General features: G+C 39.5%; 1 protein-coding gene across 25 annotated transcripts in view; it reads right to left on the reverse strand.

The window, feature by feature from the left end:
• RBFOX1 (RNA binding fox-1 homolog 1) overlaps positions 1–22,765 on the reverse strand; it is a 667,961-nt gene that overhangs the window by 226,865 nt on the left and 418,331 nt on the right. For 9 of the 25 annotated variants that reach the window (XM_031062661.1, XM_031062654.1, XM_031062655.1 and 6 more), the window contains one exon: positions 15,676–15,896. The exons of the other annotated variants lie outside the window; for them this stretch is intronic. In XM_031062661.1, the coding sequence (XP_030918521.1) occupies positions 15,676–15,762 (87 nt within the window). In that variant the 5' untranslated portion in view covers positions 15,763–15,896. The remainder of the gene's footprint in view (positions 1–15,675; positions 15,897–22,765) is intronic. 25 annotated transcript variants of the gene reach the window in all.

The raw sequence follows: 22,765 nt of genomic DNA on the forward strand, positions 1-22,765 counted from the left end.
AAGCGCGGGATGCTCCTGTGGCTGGGACATCCAGAGGCACAGGAGGCTTTGCCAAAGCCATGCACACAAACAGATGCTGTCACACTTCCAGCAGCACCTCTAAATTAAGCCTCAGCTGAGCTGCTGAAGAAGGGATATGCAAAAATCTCTAAAGAGCTAGCCTGTGCTTTAAGCGTTTTTCCTCCTACTTGACAAAATTTGACAGCCAAAAACGGCAGACAAGGCTTCAGAGTGCTGATTATTTAAATAGATTACTTTACAAATGTCACTCTTTGCAAACACATAGGCAACATGATTGCTGTTTCTTTCAGCACTGTATTAGATACAGACTCAATAAATGGGATGTTTAAAAAAAAATCCAAACATTTATGAATCGTTTGAACCTACTGTACTGTGTCTTGTTTACTGCTGCTCTAGGAAGCTTTTCTTAAAATAACGTGTTAAGTCTCAGAGGGATTATCCTGAAATGAAATTTTTAATAACAGCAAAATAAACTCATCTTTCACAGTGCTCTGTGTCTCATGACTTACTGTTAACTCTCACCTCTCCTCCCATCATACATCTGTATCTACCAGCAAAATTTTATTACCTCCTACGCCAATTTCAGGTATCTGAGGCAGAGTTATGCTTCATACCTGTTCTGGAGAAAAGAAATTAGATGCCTAAATAATTCTGCAGGTCTAAAAATCTTACCCATAATGACTCACAACTGCAGGAGGCCAAGACAAACTCCAGAAGGTGAAGGAATGAGGATTGCACTGCTACAAGGAGAGAAGGCTGAGGCTGGCATTGCTATCTCTAGGTAGATAATGGCCCACTAGGCAAAGGGTGGAAATAATGCATTTTGTATGCCCACTCTCCATAAAACAGTGGGAGGTTAAATTGCACAGGAAAAGATGTGTAACTCGGGCACTGGGGAAAAGGAAACCCCCAGTGCAAGTGTAAAATGCCTGCAGAGGTTGGAGAGTCCCTGTCCTTCCAGAAGGGGCTCAGCAAATGTCTCAGGAGTGATGCAGGAAGAGCTGATCTTGCCTTCAGGCAGAAGGCCAGATGATGTGATTCCACTAGGGTTCTTCCTCCCCTATTTCCTCTGTGTCTTTGACATACATCTCTTCTAGGAGGTAGCACATTTCCAGAGCTTCCTCATTTGTTTGAGGATATTTTGCATTTTTAATCTCGCAGACAGAAAACACAGTGGGAAACAGTGGCTGGGAGCAAAAAATAAAGAGAAATAGAGCCCTGTAATGTCCAAACTGCAAGGGTAATTAAACATGCAAACAGTTCAGTAGGGCAGCAGTGAAACTGAGGGAAGCAAAATTACTTGGATGTTTAAAACAAGATTAAATATCTTCCAAAAGGTCTGCTTTAAGCCAGCCTCCAAGTTCTGTAGCATGTACATTCAAGAGGACAGGCTAAATTAGCATAATGATCCTTCCTGGCTTGAACATCTTTCAATCCATGAACTGGAAATCCCTCTTCACAGCAAGAAAAGGCTCTTGTATAAATGTATACATTCACTTTCTAATTCTGAACATGAAAAAATAATAATAACAATAAAAAAAAGATATAACAAAAGCCCTCAGGTTTTGTTACATTAGAGAAACGGCTTTCACCAAAGAGTGTGGAATCAATTTTTAACAAAGTGTTCTGCCCTGAGACAGAGAGAGAAAAAGAACAATATCACGTTCCATTTGATTTTTCTATTTCTGCAGAGGGTAACATATAATCAAAGCCTCCTGTCCTGTTAGAGTACAAAAGCTAGCTATTAAACAAAACCACAAAGTGTGTACACAGGTTTTTTCCAAAAAGGTTTGAAGGGTAATTAACATTAACTACTCCATCATATTCTTGAATCACAACTGTTATTTAGCAAATAAAAACAAACAAAATTTTCCTTAATTTAAAACTTGTATCCATCCTCCCCTCCAAGGAAACACGGTGCTGAATCAGAATTCTTTAAGCATACAGAAGAACAAAGACGTAACCCTAGCAAATATTGACAATGCAAGAGTATCAGTATATTCACAGCCAAATGAATTCTTTACCTTCAATCATTAGGTCAGGGAGTAAAACAGACACCACTTAGCCAGTACATTTGAGACCCACCTCAGCAGCTAACACTCATCATTCTCAAGAAATAATTCCAGAAAGATTTGAAATGCTTGCTAGTACACAGCGTTCCTTAAAAATACATCTGGGATCTGTTCCTGAAGGTGTCTGGTTCCCAACTCACCATCTATTTTTGTGATGAGGATGCCAGATCATATTTTTTTGCAAAGGAATGGAAGAATGGTGACCAGAAGATCATTTCAATTAATAGGATTAGAAATGGTTATGCCATTTAGTAACAGAGAAGTGTTTAAATTACATTTAAAGAGATAACAATTCTAAAAGACGTGGAAAAATAGTAGAGGTACGTAGAATTGCAAAAGTGCCAAGCATTGAGAAAAATATGCATTATAAAAGTCTTCAGAATGCTTGAAGAAAATGAAGCATTAGATAGATAATTTTGCTGTATCAGAAAAGAAGCGCTCAAAAAACAAATAAAGCTATGAAATGTGGTTTTAAATAATTACATAGTCTGGCTCTGACCCAGAACTACTTTTAAGTATTTCAGGTATCTGATCTTGACATCTAGAACTCAGGGGAGGAAAATCTCTACATAGCACTCAACTAACAAAGTGAAAATGTAAACCAGAAGTTCTCATCCCTCCTATCCAGAAGTGCAATGCTACACTTTTATTAATATTTTGAGATAATCTCTCCCATGTTAAATAAGACTTAAAGCATCACCTCTGCCCTCCTTGATCTCCCATTTCTTATTGGAACCCAGAGAATAAAAATACCTTGCTCAGCATTTTGCTAATAGTCTTCTAGGCAAAGTGCTTTATGTTAAAAAAAAAAATTAGCTTGGTTCTGCCAGAACCAACCAATAATAATGCAAATGACAAATTTGCAGGCAGACACCTTAAGCCAGGATTATGCCGACCTCAAGATGACCGCAGAGCAGCACATAAAAAGTACATTTCACAGCCACTTAAACAAGACAGTGCTCCTTGAGAAGGAGCACAGAGATAAACACATTGCCACCACAAGTTACCACACACTGAATAATTTTTAGGCACGTATAAAGACCATATGCTGTGTCAAGCAAGGTTCCAGGCACTCCCCAGAACTCCATCAGTTCCAGTGGACTAACAAAGGGGTATTTAAGAAATATTCTCCCGCAGGAACTAATCATGTTTTCCAGAAAATGAGCGGAGTCCCACTTTTTTCCCCTATGAAATGCAGGTAAGTGTGTCTCATCACCTGCACGTGGGACTTAGGACAAGTGCTGCCCTATTGCTGCCCTGAGTAAAAATGAAGTGAGATATTTATTAAACCCAACTTATATCCATCTAAAAAGGAAGCTAACAAAAAATATTATATGGAGAGCTAAGACCAGAGGGACAGGGAAAGACCCTTTGTAGATTTGTGTCTAATTACAGGAAAATAAGAGCGGAATAACAAAGAGGTTTGGTTTAGAATTCTCCTGCATATTTCAGTGAAAAGACTTACTGGCTGCCCAGAACTCACAGACTCTGTTTACAGACCTGGCACAGAGCTTCTTACATTATTAAAAGCCAGGCATTACACAACAGAAAAGCAATGTCTGCCTTGCATTTTTGTGTCATCCCTCCCCACCCCAGAAAAGAAAAAAAAAAAGAGAATGATATGAAATGCCCACTGACATTTTTAGGTCAACACACGTTCACAACGTCTGTATAATATTCTGATACAACAAAAATAGTCAATCATGCAATTTTCTGCCAGCAAAGCATGCTTTTCCACAATGGCCAACTCTAATGGGTTCAATTACAATACAAACCACAAAATATAAGAGCATTTGGTTCTCAGTGTCTTTTTCAACAGTAGAAGCTATCACATAACTGGAAATGATAAATTCCACTCTGCATAAGCATTTCATACATGAGTTCAAAACTCTGCAGTGCCTTCCTCCCTTCAGTACCACTATACCTCTGAAATCAAAAAGTAACTCACATTTCAGACATAATATGCAAAAAATATATCCCTGCAGTCATCATGAAGCTTTGCCATCATAAAGCTGATTGCAGTGACAATTACACTGAATGTGGAACATTACAAGGCGTAATATCACAAGCTTTTAAAGTCAGTTGGCAACATTACACCAAATGCCTCTCAAAAATCAGATTTCAAGCGCTAGCATCCTTGAAATGCATAATAAATTTGCTCATGGATTCAAAGTGTCTCCTAAATCTATAGTTGTATATAGTATAGCTGCATCTTAAGGACACATGCAGTATGTGGGGGCACAGACTCTGAGCTGTCAGTCACATCTTTGTTTTTCACCCAGTGACACTCAAAAACCTGCCACAGATCAAAGCTCATATGAACTTCCTTCCTTCCAAACCTGTGCTCCCCTGTTGGGAACATCCTCAGCAGCCTTGGCTTTCAGTACAGGATGTCTATACTGGGCTTAATTGTGCCTAACAATCCTCTTGGCCAGTGGAAGGCATTTTCAGATGGGAAATGTGCACCAACATCTGTTACATTTCCCTGTGCCTGATTTTAACTGTTCCTTCACGGAGGAAGGCGTAAAAAATAAAAACATGCATCTCTGCAGTAAAAAGCCCATGTGAAAAACTCACTCCAGTCAACCTAGCACAGTAAGTCAGTTAAAAATAGTGCTCAGAGAATTCTGAAATGGATGGATTTCATTTCCTGTAACAGCAGTGATCCAAAGGTTTGAGTGAGTTTCGACACCTTCTCTACAAAATAAGTCACCCCAGGAGCCAGAGAGGACACTCACTTTCCCAGACACACTGACCAGTGCTAGAATGAAACCCATCCATCTGCTCATTTTCTTACAGAAGGATCAGTTTTGAAAAATTTCTTTGGGTATCAACAATTTCAGGTAACCTTTAGAAGCATCCAGAAGTAAATCCTTACACACAATGCTTGCCTTCATTTTATATTTAAGATTCTGAATGGTTCAACTGACTTGGAACTACACTGAGTCATTTCTGCACACACTTTTAAAAAATGAATGGGAAACAGGAGAACTGAGTTGATAGGGGAATATTGAGGAGGAACATCAATTGGCCAAAGACTGGCTGGTCTTTTAAGAATGGGGCCTAACCCCAGCTGCTGTGCTTCAGCTGGCCTCAAATCCTCTTGTATTTGGGTAGCAAAGGTGGGACAGATATTTAAGTTTTAATTTAAAAGAGATGACAATGAGAAGATGGAAGACAGAATGTTTTTAAGAGGTGGTCACAGTTTAAAATAGTTTTAGGATTTCAAGTTTGCTTTTTTCCTGGTTTTAAATATAAGGCCAAAAAAAAAAAAAGATAAACACCTCCCTCCCCCATAACAGCTCAGTGTCTAGATATAAGATTTTTTAAAAAGCAATAATCAAAAAAGTGTAATTCATTCCTGTGTTTCAGAAGGAGGGGTTGCCCCAATTCCATTTCATTTCCCCGAGAGAGAGGAAAGCTGGTGCTGTGTTTTCCATGTTCACCTCAGAGCAGACTCTTGCGTGACTTGTCACAACAGAACACGTTTGATTGCTCATTCTGCTGCTTCTGTCTCAGGACAAGGTGGAAAAGGGAACCTTCCTTGGAATGAAGATCAAACAGTGAACCCATGCCCTCTATAGGACCTGAGCAGACACTTTCCAGGTACCACAAACTTTAAAACCACTCCGTAGTAATTAGTTGCTACAAGTGCATAACAAAATATCAATTATTCAAGATACTGAGGGGACCAGACCTTTTCAAGTATGGCTCAGCCCCTATAGAATAAAATTTTGTTGAGATTCTGTTAACAACTCTCATGGCTTTCTTAACAATTTGCCTTTTCTGGTTTTTGTATACAAAAAATCAGAATTCTCTTCCATCCTGGTGGTTCTTGAAGGCTCTAAACAGTCTTCATGTTTTGGTGTTTTTTTGTTTTGCTTTTTTAGTAACTGAAACAAAAGTATTTTCATTCTAACTAAGCATTGAAATACAGTTGTAGAGGTTTACTTTCTTTCTTTACCTCAACTGTTATCAAGATGTAAATTAATTAAAAAAATGTATTCATATATCATTTTTCAGTACAATTCTAAGTCAAAGAGATAGAAAATCCAGCAAAACTGAGCTTATTTCATTTTAAAAAGCTATTCTGTATTTATCAAAATATTAAAAACACATCTCTAGAACCTTTTTGCACAAAAAAGGTGGCCAAGCACTAAGCCAAATCTCCCAAAAAGAACATCAACACAAATCCTGTACACGTATCCAACACTTGGAGAATAAGGAACCACTTGGCACAGAGGGCAAACCTTCACACTTGCTCTCGCATATCTGAAGCAGGTCCCATGGTGCACACCCTGCTCAGCATCCAGCTGAGCTCAATCCCCTGAGCTGCCCTGACAGAGCAAAGTTATCTCCAGGGAGTAGCAAAGGACTGCTCAGGTTTGCCAGTTCACTTCAGTCAGCACCACACTGAGGGCTAGCAGGACAGAAAGAATGATTCATTCTCTGTTATTATCTCCAGGATCATTCACAAATGCAGGAAGATGTGCTTTCCCTCACCTACAGTCACCTTTTATTTCTCAACTAAATGTCATCTTGCTTTTAACAAACTACAGGGTTATAGCTTTTAAAAAGCCTGACTGGTTTTTTTTTGTTTAAACCTGTTCTTATTATTCTCTTTGGAACACTCACCCATGTTTAGGTTCTGTTTTAACATAATTGTAAGGTTTTCTCTAGAATGGAAGTAAAATGTTTGGAAATGCCCTTTTTTCCTCGTTCTTGGTTTCAAGTGTCAATATGATTTGTTCTCAAAGTGTTTGAAACACGCTCATGTTCAGCACCACTGGCAGTAAAAATAAGGACAGCTGATGTGTACCTGCACAGCTGCTGGTAATTTACAGAGAAACCCTTGGATCTGCATTTTGGCAGCACTTTTTTTGCCTGGGTTGGATGTTTTGAAGCTTACATGTCTGGAGACGCATTTTACTGAATCTGCTATACATTCAAATGGTACAGAAAAAGCAAAGTTTCACAGACACATCTCATAACAAACCAATATATGGACAACCTGCCATTTGCTCCTCCATGACTTTTAATTGCTACTAATTAGCAAAAGGGAGGGCACTGCATGCTTTGCAATAATATGGCAAAGTGAGGATGGAGACACAACAAAACTGTACCTCCAGCTCTATAAGATGAAAAAGCATTGAAATTATAAGCATAAATAATAATTTTACACTCTTGGAATTAAAAATAAGACAATAATAAAGTAGTAGAGTTCAGATCAGTTCAGTGCTTTCAGTAATTTTAGCTTTATCTTAAGTTGCTTTTACAGAAGGATACTTATCAAAGTCTGATTAGCTTTTCCTTGGTGACCAACATTCTTTGAAATGCACCATGTTTTATTTAGTTCAAGGCCTCAACTAAAATGAGAGCATGAACCATTCTGACTCCTGAATATAAAGGTAAGAGACTTTTATTTTTTCCTCAGCTTGGTCAGCAACAAAACAATATGTAGATTTTAAAAATTAAATTACATTCTTTACTGATTTATTAAACCCATCAGAATTGGAAGATTAAGTCATTCTACAAGCTCTCTAGCTCATGCAGGTGGAGAAAGAAAAGGAACCAAGATATCAGAATTTAGCCTAATCCACAATAACCTGAGTCTTGTGAAAGACAGGGAGAAAGTCTGACACAGAAAATTTACCTAGATCAATTTCAAATTATATATATCTAGTGCCATCAAAAGGCCTGTCACTCCACTAAAAAAGCCCCCAACATTTATTTCCAAATTATCTGTGAAATCTGACTGTCAAATATTTGTCAGGTGTGGTTTCACCACTCTTAGGTTGCGATAGAGCAATGCAATTTCCAATGAGTCCAGGTGAAAGTATTTATACTTGAAATAACTACACCCTCACTGTATTTTTTGCACAACCTGATCTACTGAAATAGACATTTCATATGTTTTTACAACACCCTCTTTGAAACCAGGTCTGAGGAAACAGTTACCTGCACACCTCAGTTAAAAAAAGCAAGCAAGCAGACAAGCCAAAAGATGTATCTGAACTGGGTTTCTAACATTAGCTCATGTAACACAAGATAACTTACCAGAGGGTAAATAGGTGAAATATTCAAGCAAACTCCATTAAAATGACTGTTCTATATTTAGATGTACAAGCATATTTTTATATCAGTTGTGAATCATTCTACTGAAAGCAAAAGAACTTCAAAGCTGTATCTCCTGTCATAATTTGGCCATCAGAAGTTTTATTACTGATGATTATGCATGAGTCAGAAAAGAGAAAAAAAAAATCAGCTGAAATTCCAGATCCTTGGAAACAGCAGTATCAGCTTGCTGGCTTCTAGCTGGGGGAGCCAAGTCAAACAATTGGCTTTCACAGAGAATCCAAATCTTTAAAGCTTTGTCTTACTTAGGGGATAAAAAAATAAACAGAATTTAACCTAATGATAGCTATTTCATGTCTAGAAATAATTTTTTTCTTACAAACTCAAATATTCTTGTATTTATTCCCCTTAAAACCCCCTGCAGCCAGAAAGGCCCAGATTTACCCAGTTTTTGCCATACTAAAACACTTCATTGCAGTGTATTATCCAACACACTAGCTAGTGACCATAAATATAGATCATCATGTCTAAAACTCACTAATACTGATATCACATGCAAAAGTGGAAAAGGAAAAATAAAATCTGCCTGTTGAGTGTCACATTTAATCTACCAGGTGAAAAAAGCCCTGACTATAACAGAGCATTGACTGAGCTGACAGAATAAGAGGTCAAAGAGATAATGCAGCATTGTCTTGGCCATTGGAATTATGTCATCCATTGATTTCCAAAATAAAGGCCAGTGAGAAAAAATTATGCAGGTGGCAGGGCAGAATAACCACTTGTTTCTCAGCTGAAGTAAAACTATTTAGATAAGCTATTTTTCTTGTTACAATTGTGTTTTTGGTCAATGGGGAAGACATTCCATGTCATTACCCTCCCTCTTGCCCCTGAGGGTTCACTCAGCAGGTATTTGATGATATCTGCACTTATTAGCAAGAATTAAGGGCAAGTTGAGAGAACAAACTTTTGCAATAGCAATAACCAAATACTTTCCAGCTGTCTGCAGCCTCCTGAGCAGCAGACAGGTTTCACCAACAATGCATACTGGCTTGATCCATGGATTAAAAGGAAAACCAATTTAATCCAAAATTGTATGGAGGAGATCACCTTGAGTGCCATCAAAAGACACAGAGAGGACAACGAAACCATCAGGCCTGGCCACCATGGGTTTAAAAAGGCAGGTCCTGCTTGACTGGCCTGATGTCCCCCCAAGGTGACCTGCTCAGTGGATGAGGGCAAGGCTGTGGCTGTGTCTGCCCAACAGCATTTCCCACAGATTTGGCTGGTTGTGGCTTGGATGGGTGCAATGTTCTCTGTGTGAAACCTGGGTGATGGTCAGGCTGAGGGTGGGCGGTGGAGCTGCCCCAGCTGGGCCAGGGCACCAGCAAGATTCTCCAGGGCCCAGTATTGTCACAGACATATCTTATAAAAATCCTTTTGTTAGGATCTTTTCTTCTGAGAAGCTGAGAAGCTTCAGCTTCTCCATGTTTTGCTGCTTTGGAATGTGATTTGGAGAATTGTTTACCCAGCATGTGAAATTGTTTTTACTTGATGACCAATGACAGCCACCTGTGTCGTTGCTGTGAGCAGTCACAAGATTTTATTATCATTCCTTTCCTTGCTAGCCTTCTGATGTCTCCTTTCTCTTTTCTTTTAGTACAGTTTTAGTCTGTACTTTTCTTTTAATATAATATATATCATAAAAAAATAAATCAGCTTTCTGAAACATGGAGTCAAGATTCTCATCTCTTCCCTTATCCTGGGACCCCTGTGAACACCACCACACAGGACCAGCATGAGCTCTGTCCAACAGCTTTATCCATGCTCTGGAAGGGGATTGAACATCCCTCAGGAAGGTCGGGGATGACACCAAGGCCCTGCTGGAGGGCAGGAAGGCTCTGCAGAGGGCCCTGGCCAGGCTGGCTGGGCCCAGAGCAGTGGCCAGAGTGGCCAAATCCTCTGTGGCCACCAAGGCTGGGTGCTGCCCTTTGGCCACCAGAAGCTCCTGCAGCAGGAAAGGCCCTGGGGGTGCTGAACATGACCCAGCCATGACACCTGGCTTGGATCAGCCACAGTGTGACCAGCAGCACCAGGACAGTGACTGACCCCCTGTGCCACAGCTGAGGCCACACCTCAGATCCTGGGGTCACTTTTGGGCTCCTCATGCCATGAAGGACACGGAGGGGCTGGAGTATGTCCAGGGCAGGGAATGGAGCTGGGGAAGGGCCTGGAGAATCAGCAGTGGCTCAGCCTGGAGAACAGGAGGCCCAGGGGGAACCTTCTCATTCTCTGCAACTTCTTGGCAAGAGGTTGTAGCCAGGTGGGGGTCGGGCTCTGCTCCCAGGCAACAGAACAAGAGGAAATGGCTTCAAGTTGTACCAGGGGAGATTTAAATTGGATGTTAGAAAGGGGCTGTCAAGCACTGGAACAGGCTGCCCAGGGAAATGGTTGAGTCATCATCCCTAGAGGTATTTGAAAAGGGGAAATTAAAAATTAAGCATAGATAAGCACTTAAGGACGTGGATTAATGTTGGACTTGGCAGTGTTGGGTTAACAGTCAGACTTGATAATCCTAAAGGTCTTTTCCAAGAAACAGTTCTACGATTCTAGGATTTCCAGACTTTTAAAGATTGTTTACAAAAATGTTCAGCTATCAGAACAACAAAAATCATATTCATCACTAACACCATCACTTCACATGTGCTAAAAGCACTTCTGATACAAAAGGGAGAAAAACTTTGCAACTCTCAGACTGAGAGAAGAAATGATAGATATGGTCTCTCAAAAGCAAGACAAGATGCACACTCAGATGAACAGGATTGCAATAGTAGAACAAATTCAACCTCCACTCACAAAGCACTGAGAGTACAGTACTAGGAACAGGAGAGGCAGAACAACACAATCAAGCCAGAGTAAATCTGCATTTAAGCTAAATCATCTCCTTACTGCATTTCAAAGAGGCAATTCAGCCAATGTAAACAGAAATTATGCTCTGCTTTCCACTAGATCATAATGTAAAACCAACAGAAACAACCATCCACCACTGCAGGCAACACTGGAAGAACTCAAGCCTCTCCTTATTGCTATTTCAAATGTATTATTCAAATAAAACCTCCCCAATTACAAAAGCCTTTTTCATGTAAGGTGACACAACAAATCCATAGCATTCCCCAAGATTGGATTGCCAGTATCCCAGTGTGATTTTGCAGGTAGCCTAACACACTAACACCTACAAGAATTCAGAATGTACCCAGTGCTAGCACTTCCCAAAAACAGCACTAAAACAAGGATTTTCCAGATGGGTAAAGTGATGGCACCGTGATGAAGTCTGCACCACTACTTTTCACAGCATATTCTAGGCAATTCTCTCAGCCCTAAAATAAAATGGAACAGTCTCCAGATTACCACTTTTTCAGTTGTCAGTCAAGCACACTGGTTAACCAGTTATGGAAAATCAGATACACAGAAAAAAAAAAAAATCAAAGTATCTTCAGAATAATCTAAAGCTTAAAGTTGATGTACTTAAAAGTACAGTAGTTCCCAATACATTGAATTATTTAATCACCAGCCTATTTTCTATTTTTCTTCTCCAACTCTCCCCTTTATCACTACATAAATAAGTTAGCAAATAAAAGCAAAGAAAAAATATTTTAGCTTTGTTTTTAGAAATTACCTTTTTAACAATGAACACAAGCTTAAATCCTCAGAACTCTTAGAACTTTTCTGGTCACTATGTCAAAATAAAAACATATTTTAAAAAATACTCATATAGTTAAAAATATTCATAAATAACCTCATTTTTATAATCTTACATATAAAAGTTACACCTTTCTATGAAATTTAACTCTCTTTCCATAGCCTTGCAGCAGTTTACTGAAAAGTCTTAACAATTTCAACTTTAATAACTTTTATAGTAATGCCTATGAACTCCTCTTTCTCTGCTAAGCGGCAATGGAGTTACCTAACTCAGCCACATACTAAATAATTTAGCATCCATTATTAAAATGTCATATATTGCACATGTGCTTTCAAAATATTTTATTATAAATCTAGCATTCCAAGTAACCAGAGTAACTGCAAACATTTTATATTTAGAGGATGGAGTTGATGTGATCTCTTAGATATTACTAAAAAAATAAGAGTATTCTCTGCTTTGTGGACAGCGCAGCCTTAAAGCTTTGTAATTTAATGATGAGTGGAGCTTGGTTTCACATCTATTCCAGGAACTGTGAGAGGGAACAGGAGCACTCTCATCCTCCCTGCACAGCCTGGCCAGGGCAGGGGGAGCTCTGCCATCAGCACCCCCGAGTGCTCCCATCCGGACATACGGGCTCCCCCTTGGGAATCAAATGACTCAACTGGGATGGGGACCAAGGGCAGGAGAAGAAACCTCTCACTGGATTGACACTTAATCCTAGATGGCATTTCTTTCATTTCCCTTGCCAGGAGGAGCAGCAGGGCGCTTTGGACACAAGGTGGGCCTGGCTGCCCTCAGCACACACAGTGGCTGTGCTGCAGTCCCTGCCTGGGTCCTGTGACAGCCCTGAAGCCACCAGTGGGCTTCTTCTGCCAAGGCAGAAAATATCTCCCCACCCACAGGAGGCATGAAGCTATTTATGCATTATTTGTACTTTCATGTGATCTTTTTTTTTTTTCCTCAAATAGCTTTACCCAGGAGAAGGAAGAAGCAAAAGATATTTTCTCATTTTAAGATGCATTACCAAGTCATAGACTATCATTCTAGTAAGTTTAAGGTATATTTATATTACTGGAAAATAAGTTTGCATGTATATTTAATGGAATTTGATACACATCAACATTCTGTAACCCTGGACCTTGTGTCTCTCCAAGAACAAAAGCATTTCACTTTCCATCATCTCACTCAAACACATCATTTCAGTGAAAACAGCACAAATCTCCTCAATAGAATACATGCAATTAGGAAAATGCACATGGCTGCTCATGTAAGACATGTTCAGAGTCGTACCCACAGAATCCACCCCTTCTTTTTGGTATTCACATATTCCACTGCTGCCTAACAAGAGGGTGTGACAGAAGCAAGCAGGGGATGCAGGGCAGGGTTTACTGATGGATTTAGGAGAGGCTGGAGCAGCTGCTCATCCACAGCATTAAGTAAAATCATAAACAGCACACGAAGGTGCAGGACCTCTGAAGACAAACCTTGCCCCACAGAGATTTCTCTGGCTCAACTGTGCAACACAAAACACAAAAAAACCCTCCCCAAACAGCCCCCAAATCTCTTGGCACTGCTTTCATACACAGCCTTGGAATAAACCCAGTTGGAAATCATGGGGAATCCCTGATCACAGGTACACCCACTTTCTGCAGAAATCCATGCAAATAAATAAACTGGCATCTTATAAGCCTATAAAATGTTAAAACTGCCTCACATTCAAAAATAATTCAGGGTTGTGGTTCTCAACCTGCAACCTGGAAAAAAAACCCCAAACATTTACATAATCAGTTTATAAAGGCATATTTCTGAAGAAAATTTCCATTAAAGTTCAGAATGTTACGTAATTACTGCTTGGAAGAGGATGATATAAATATTCCTATCAAATGTCCGTTGTATTATTTATTTTAGATACTTAGATTTACTTTAAGAGAAAAACAATGAGCATTCTGGTGTCATAAGCTGACCAGAGATACTGTAAGTGCAGGTAAAATCTTGGGGGACAAATTGCTCAAACCATTTAATGCTGCAATTCACTCATTAGGACAATAACTCAGATGGGTGCTTGATTTCCAAAATGCCATTTTCAGGTTTGGCATCAGGGAGAGGGAAGACAAGAAACTAGAGAAGCATTCATACAAAGAACACTGTTCAACTGCATCTCCAATACCTATTTTTTTTTATTTCAGCAGTTCTTGACTATTTCAGATCCATGATAAAAGAGTAACAAAGGCCTGGATATATCCTTCTAAGGAGAGAATAAAGAGGAAAAAGATTGAAATAAGGCATCCCAAATTTTCAAAGGGCCCTTTCTTCTAATCTAACTGCTTGGATAATGCGTCCAGAGTGGCATTTTGTAATGACAGCAACTTTCCAACAAATCAATAGTTATTTAATTCCCAACAAGCTCTCGAGTCCATTAAACCTGATTACATTCACCCATTTCAGTTGGGTGCAGTTATTTTTCCTACACCGGCACTTAATCTATAACAGGAACTTATGAGAACTTTCAAAAGCAATTTCAACATCAATCAGCATAGAGTGAAAGGCACGATTTGCTTGTAATTATTTATTGGACAGGATGGCAGAGGGTCTGACTGCGCTCCAGAGTCCGACCTTCACCCCCAAGTTCTAATGGATATGAAGGCCTGCTGGATGTGTCTCACTGCATGAAAAGCAGCCTCAGCTCACACGTCCCACCAGACAGAGATTCCCAATACCTGATTAACGGCCACTGTGCAATGCTATATTTCTATTTTAGACATATGTGTCTGATATTAAGCCTGAAGTAAAGAACACAACCCACAGTCTTCTATTACTGGAGGGACCTATATGGAAACCCACCTGTTTCATGCTGTGATGGCCCCTGTATGTCAGCACAGTGCTGGAGAAAAGGAGCACAATGAAGGTTTCCCTTTCCCTCATGGTTAATTTCGCTTATCCCTAGCACAGCACAGAAATGCCCTAACACACATTTGTGTCTTGACCCTGTCAATGCAGAATATCCAACAGCTGCCACTTACATCGTACAATTCTATCAGAATTTAGAAATGTTGACTTTTCTTGATGTCTTCTAATACTGTAAACAATAGGATACTTATTGCTTAATTAGCATCGGCATGATGTGTTCAGAATCCCAAGTCTAACAGCAGACACTTCAGTAGCACCACTTTTTGATCAAAATAAAATAATGGCAAAAGCAAACATGACAACAACAACCTGGTAGCTGCCAGCTGACTACTAAATATACAGAACTCTTGCCCTGCAGCAAGATCTTACATTTGAGGGCTCAAAGGAATTAATAGGATGTGTATAAATATTCTTTGCAGGTGATATATTTCAATACACACAAAACCACAACCCCTTTTTCATTCCCTGGGACGCGTAACATATGAATTAATGCATATTTAACACTATTCCTATTTGCTGTGCTAAAACACTTAACCTAAACACATCATGGTAAGTTACTTTGTCTTCTGACCTGCCGTGGGAATGCTGACTCCCTCAGAAACCTAGAATGGATAGCAAATCCTCTGCCCTGTGGTCAACCTCGTGAAGCAAAGGCATGAATGTTAAACAGCAGACAAATCAATACAAGCAAATATAGCTCAACTAGACCATTTATTCAGCCATGAGAGATGTCAATACACAGATTAGGGTGATCCATCTTTTTGATTTCCTACTGTCTTCTCAATGACTACATGAGAGCTTTTGCCTGTATTAAAAGTGTTTGCTTTCTCAACCATAAAAATTCCAATTATTGCTCTAAGTGCACTAGAGTTAAGTTGCTTGTTGGAAGCGGCCTTGCATTACCTGAACAAGTCCAGCGAAGTATGGTGCTGCAGGCAGAATCATTGGCACTCCATAGGGATGTAGCAAAACTCCTTGAGACGACAACATGGTTTAAGTGATAGTATTACTCCCACTAAAGCTAAACACATCAATTGAAAGTTAGGGGAAAATCTATATACCAACTTCTTCCAAACTCAGAGCTAGAACCAAATAACTTCTGTCAGGGGCAAAGCCCACATCAGCTGTAAAAAAAAGAAAAAAATTGACGTCAGCAACACTTAATGTTAAAATTTTCTTCAGAGACAACAGATAGAGACAACAGCTGCAAACCTAACTCTACCCAAAAAGGAAGGTGCTATTTTGGGAGCAGCTTAAGTAACATGACTAGCCAACTACTCTTTATCAGTTCAGATTTTTAAGTACTAAACACATAGTGATCAAATTCTGTACAGATCTACCGATCAGAAATAATTTTCCTATCAGTTCTGGCACACACATGACAACAGTTACTATCAGAAGCCATTTTCAAAATAATCAGGTTTATCATGATTGCATAATTAGACATTTCCCTGGATTTATAAGCTGTTAAACAATGTTCATGTGAGCGTTTACACTTCAGTCTGTTATACTGGATATATAGTCTGGTTTGATTCATTATATTTTTCTTGTTTGTTTTGAATAAGTGAGCTAATGCAAGCTAACGACTTCTATTAGTGTAAATTATATTTTAATGGCTTTTCTAACCTTTCACAACATCTATGTTGTTAAATTGAACATAACTATTTTAAAAGAACACATTTTCCCATTAGGGTATTTCAACTCTATTCTCCAAATCAACTCACACTACTGGTGTAAGAGACAAAGGACAGAAATTTAGGCTGGTTTCCTCCCTAAATCAAAACAGATTTGACTTTAAATGTACTTCTTGCAAGACATTCTATTCCACAGCTCGTTTTTACTTTAAACAAAACCAACTTAGTCATTAACACCTGTTTTATGTGCTATGTATCTTCTATTGCAGATGTAACTAATGACAAGAATTACAATTGAGCAAGACTTTTTTATTTCAATAAAGAATTAGTTAGGTACTTACAACTCCATGTTACAAGTGAAATTAAAAAAAAAAATCTCCTACAGTCTTCGAATTATCAGGGTGCTTCACACCACTAATTTCAGCTACTTGATTTTGTTGCATAATTACTTTTCCAGATAACTAATTGCAGACACGATTTGATGTGATACTCAATTATTTAATGTCACATTTTGACCATCGTGGAAGGTTTGCAGTAATTGATTCTCGTGTATCAGGGCGGCCGTGCTGCAGGATTTGGAAATCTCCCTGAGCAGCTGCCTGCTGGCCCTCCCCAGTGCCAGCCTTACCCCACTGCTAACTTTAGATGCGGAATTGTGACCCTCGGTGATGCTCCCCGCAGGAGCTGCCAGTGAGGCCAGCAATTGTCACATGATGGAGTGATGTTTACCCCACTCCATCTCCTGTTTCAGAGCTGCTTCACTTTGCTGCTGGGGATGATGCTGGTCTCGCTGCTTATCTGACCATGCTTAGCTATAAAGCCTATTTCTTGGTCTTATCTTACCGAGGAAGAGAAACTCTGCAGTTTAATTACTAAGCAAGCTGACACATCATAGATTTTTTTTTTCAAAAGATTGTCATTAATTCCAATACAAAACCAGTCACTAACTTTCACAGAGAAATACGTAAACAGAAGGTATATATGAGAAAGCAAGTTGCAGTCACAACTCACTTCTTAAAAATACTTAATTTCTAAAAAAAAAAAAAAAGTTCATTTTAACTATTGCTTATTATTTTAATCCAGCAGAGTAAGCTGCATTTGAAAAGAAAGCAGATTTCTTTCACCCAGGAATGGAGATTATAAAATGGATTCTGCAAGCTTTACTCAAATGACTCCAGTGGGACAACTGACATAAATACAGACTGTTAAATTGCTCTGTAAAATACCTGGCAGGTTTTTTTGTTTCAGCATGTATATATTTGATAAGATGTTAGAAAACCTGAGGAGGAAGATTTGCACAGGAAAGCGCAGGCTCAAGGGAAGCTTTTCTGTGATCTATTTTGGGACAGATTTTTTTGAACATTTTCTTTAATTGTTTTGGCACAAGGCAACCTGCTGATGAAATTTCCTGATGACACAAAGTTGGAAGGTACTGTCAAAACTGGAAAGGATAAGGATATTACATAGAAAGAACAGCTAAATCTTATGGGCTGCATTAATCAAAATTCAATAACACAAAATGCAAGATCATGCTCCTCCTAATGACAGAAACTTCAGAGCTAAACTCAGGAGGAAGAAAAGCAAGATCTCCTTGCATCTGTTTAAAGAATTTGAGATGCTAGTGAGATGCAAATAGGAAAAGGAAAATTATCAGTATTTCTTAATTTTCATTCTTAATTATTTCTTGATTTCTTAGAGGTACTTCCAACAGAATACAGTTCTCTTCATCCACATTAAATAGAAAAAAATAAAAAAGGTCAAATTCAAATACAACCATTGTAGATAAATTCCTTTTTGTGTTCAGTGGAATGGAACAACTCTGTTGCAACAGAAACCTAAATTTGATTTGTTTATCCCAGCAAAGCAATCTGTGAATATGGAAGAAAACAGTAGGAGGAAGAGACTAAGCTAAGGACAATCCTGACACTCTAAAAATCCAGAAAAACCTAGCTATAAATAAATTTAGGCTGAACATATTTTTCCAAGTTTGGTTTGTTTTTTTTTAAAGTATTTTGGTCTTGTCTAGTGAGGGTCTAGAACAGCCTTACAAATCCACAGCAACAAAAAAGGGTGGCTTACAACAGAATATGATGCAAATAGCAGTGGTAGTGTGAACTCAGCAGCTTCCAGGAGGACACTTCCAGCCCTTTGCAAGCACTATAAACATTCCAGAATAACACAAACATCAAATGTCTGAGAAGCTTTGCTATTTCCTACAGTGCAGATAGCAATACACAAAAAACAAACGTTGGAAACAAACCATAATTACCTGTTTTAATGCAAGGGCGCTTTGCTTGCCTCACTACAACAACATGCTTCTAAATGTCTAGGTGTGGAGCAATCAGATGCAAGCTCTGCCCTGGTGGATGGGCTCTGAGGTGATGTCCCATGTGTGCACCAGCTACCTAAGGTCTCACAAACCTCTGTGCATCAAAACCACAGAGGCACAACAGAGCTTTACTCGCGTCTCTGCCCTGTGCCAGGCTCAGAGCTTCTGCCAACGCCTCTACATCAGCTCCACCACTTCAGATCAACACATTTCCTCTCCCTCCCAGCCGCACAAAAAGGAAATTTCACTTGAGTTTTGCAGTTGGCCGTTAGTTAGTGTCCATGGTCATTCCTGTTCTGATGTCCTGGTCATCCACATTCTGGAATGTGTTGAATAAATGAAATTTGACCACTAAGAGTGCTGAGGACTGAGAGAAGGAGCCAGAAGAGTATTGGTAAAGCTGAGAGTTCTGCTTCACCTCAGCATGATTAAGGTCAAACATGGACCTAAACACTTCTGGGAGGACAAAGCCAGAATGGACATGCACATCAAGCACCTCTCTGGTGTCCCTGGTGGTGCCAGCACCCACTGCTGCAGGGCTCCTCCTCCCTGCAAAAAAATTCACTCTGTGTGTGGGTGCAAAAGGGGACATCATCTATTTTAAACAACTACACAGCTTTCATTTCCATTGCATTCTAGAAAATTATAATGCTGTTAGGAAAATATAAAATGACATGTTGAGCCATTTTCAGTGTGCTCATAGAGGGTATGCTACTTTAGCTGATCCCAAGGCACAGTTGGCTTTGGTTTCTTTCATTAAAAATTGTAATGGATTTTCTGAAACTAAAAATTGATTTCAGCAATGAGAGAGGAAGAATGAGCAAGAAAAACACATGAACACTAGCTTTAGATGTAAAATGTATATACACAAATAAAATGCACAATCTTATTTGTTTAAACTGTGCTGAATTTTGCAAAAGGTAGGTTTTATTAATGAAAAGCTGCTTTTAAAGGTGAAGAGCATAGGTTAAGCAAGGCAGGATAGGAGTAGGTGGTCACAAAATTCATATGTATTTCAGGCCCAGCAATCTAATACCAAAATCTCATGTTTTAGCACAGAACTGAAGTACTGACAGGAGTGCTCTAATAGCAGTTTCATTGAAGGTTTGCTAAGAAGTTATTTAAATGGGAAGGAAATGGAGACTGCTGTACAGTACAGATGCACAGATATAGAAATAAAACTAGAAGTATGCCTGAAAAGTGGACTACACATTCAGGAAGAACCAGAAAAATGAAAATGGTGCAAGAAAGATCAGAGTTTTGATTCCACCTGCATATAAGATGTAAATGGCACATTAGACAATGACCAAAATACTTCCTCAGGCAAAAGCAGATGCCTAAATACAAGGTGGGGAAAAAAAAAGAAAAGAAAAAAAGACTTCAGCAACTTCCCTGGGGCCACAATGCCTGGAAAAGGCAGATCCCTGCAATGCAGTCATCAGCCAATCAATGATGTATGCTCTAATCAGATTCTGACAGAAGTAATCTATTTAGACCATCTTTCTGCCAAATAATTAATTCTTCTTAATGCCTGTATCTAGTTCAAAATACCACCAACAATAGTTCTTCCAAATGCTGCACAACACCAATGAACTTCAAATAATTTCTGCTTCCTTCCTACACTGGCCTAACTTTCCTGTCTCTCAGACCATAAATAATTCAGGTACCACTTTGGCACCCTCTTCAGAGCTTATGCTATGTCATATTTGAATCTTTTAAGTTCAAATCTCCCATTTCTGATCACCTTTCCCATTGTCCACATGCTTACCATTTTCTCTTTAAGGTTTCTCAAAGGTTTTCTGGTACAAGAAACCCCAAAACTGACAGGACAAATTGGTTTCCCAGTCTCCTGATAATTTCCCTCATCCACAGCAACTTTAGATTATTGTCTCTAAAAAAGGATTACCAGCCACCAGCAGCACAGATGCTTTGAAAGAGAAGGTGAGCTGCTGTTGATTAGCATTGCCCGTGGTGATCTGGCATTAAAGGAAATACTGATAGGCAGAAAAAGCTGTCCTGCACATGTCCCCCGCCCTCCCCAGCACAGCTGCTGCATTTGTCTTCCAAAGACTATTTCCACCTTCCTGCAAAAGCCATTTAGGGCCAAAGGCTCTTCAAGTGCACCAGGAGCACCATCCAGGCTTGCCCCATCCTCAGCTGCTCCCTGTTCTCTCTCCTCTGCATGAAGAACGTGTAGGAGCTGCTCATGCCAGGTACCAATCCCCTGCCAGCTCCCCTCACACAGAACAGCAGAGCCAAAACACAGCAAGGATTTTTACTGACTCCTAAAGCAGAAAATGCCACCTATACAAATCTGGTATCTGCTGGGCTCATACTGGTAACCAGCACAGCAGATGTCATCAGAGTTGTTTGAGTTCATTAAGCATCTCAGTCCACACTAGAGAATAGGGCAAGGATATAGAAGCTTTAAAAGTGGGAGAAACCACCTTTTTCAAGCATGTGAGATACAGCTTATTTAGAATTAACACATTTTTCTTCTGAAGTTAAAGTTTCCATTGAAAAATTACATTTGCACCTAACAATTACATTAGCTCCTGCGAGCACATTTAAATCTAGCAGCACGTCAAGATGAACCCAGTTGATTCTTCAGCCAGAAAACAACAATGCTTCAGTTGCACTGAAGTTGAAATTTTAGCCTCTTTCTTCTAAATATACAATGATAATGAGTCTGGAGATTTCAAAGATAAATAAAGAATTCCAGTCCTGCCAAATACAAGAGCTTCACACAGAAGCAAAAATTTGGGAAAGATGTTTGGGAAATTGTTTGTAGCCCTAGAGAAATTAAGGCTGTTGCCCTGTAGGCCAATTGGCCTAGCAACACTTGAAGTGCAATATTTCAGTAGATGCCGGTTTCTGAGTACACAGCCATTCCTTTCCCTCTGGTTTCACCTTTCTTTCTTATTATCAGTGCTGTGGGCTGAGCCATGGGCTGTTGCAGTATTTCTCTGGCTAAAGAATGGCCTGTTTGCTTTGCATTTCTTTTGGAGTGCTCCCATCAAGATCACTACTTTCTCTACCTGCACTGCCCCAAAACACATCCTTTTATTACCTTTATCCAGCACTTGTCATCCCCTTCAAGGGCTCACTTCAGCCTGTTCCTATCCAAGCTATTATTGCCAACAACTCAAAGATGAATATCCTTTGTCTTTCCTTGGATATTGTGCTCCTTTACCTCCTAACCAAACTCCAAATGGCATTGATGCTTTCTCCTGAAATTGCCTGCTCCCAGCTAAGACCCTCTCTGAACACCTATGAACATTCTCTTTCAGCCCATAAAGCCTCCTCTTGTCACACAAAAACACAGACTGGGGGTGAACTGACTGTCCAGTGCCATGGTGACCAATATCCCTGTTCCTATCCAGGTCAACTCTAATTTGTTGACATCTCTGAATGTAAATTCCTTAAAAAGAATTGAATCAGGTACAAGGAGATCACCACAATGACAGCAATATAAAAGAACACACGCACTTAAAAGATACACATCTACTTAGCTTCACTTTTTCTAGAGCTCTTAAAGGCAAGGCTTGCCCTCTTCTAAGTCTTGGAAACCTTCACTCCCTGCTTAGACTGGATTGCTGCAAGATCAGAACTTGTGCCCTGACAGAGGGAGAGTGATTTACCCTTCAGTGAGTCACAGGACACCTTCACTTACATAGGTGATAAATGTATGCTAGAGAGAAGCAGCAGGTTAAAACTGGAGTTAAGGGATCCCTCTGTGCCTGGACTTGCCTTGGGCTACCACAGAAACGTAAGGACCTGTCAGCAGCTCTACATATCAAGGCACAAAAGCCAAGAACAATCTCTGAACAGATACTCGCTGAAAAAAACAATCAAATAGCTATAGGTGTCTTTTAACCTAGCTGCACTATCATATCAGTTAGAAAGATTCTGGATCACCATCACATTATTATGCCAGCATTTGTGTCAAAATTAAAGCAGGGTGGATCTGAAAACTTCAGTTATTCAATGTGCTGTGCTCTGCACTAGGAAAAAAAAATTACATTGGACT

The sequence above is a fragment of the Geospiza fortis genome, unplaced genomic scaffold (genome assembly GCF_000277835.1).
Source record: "Geospiza fortis unplaced genomic scaffold, GeoFor_1.0 scaffold146, whole genome shotgun sequence".
Classification (NCBI taxonomy): Eukaryota; Metazoa; Chordata; class Aves; order Passeriformes; family Thraupidae; genus Geospiza; species Geospiza fortis.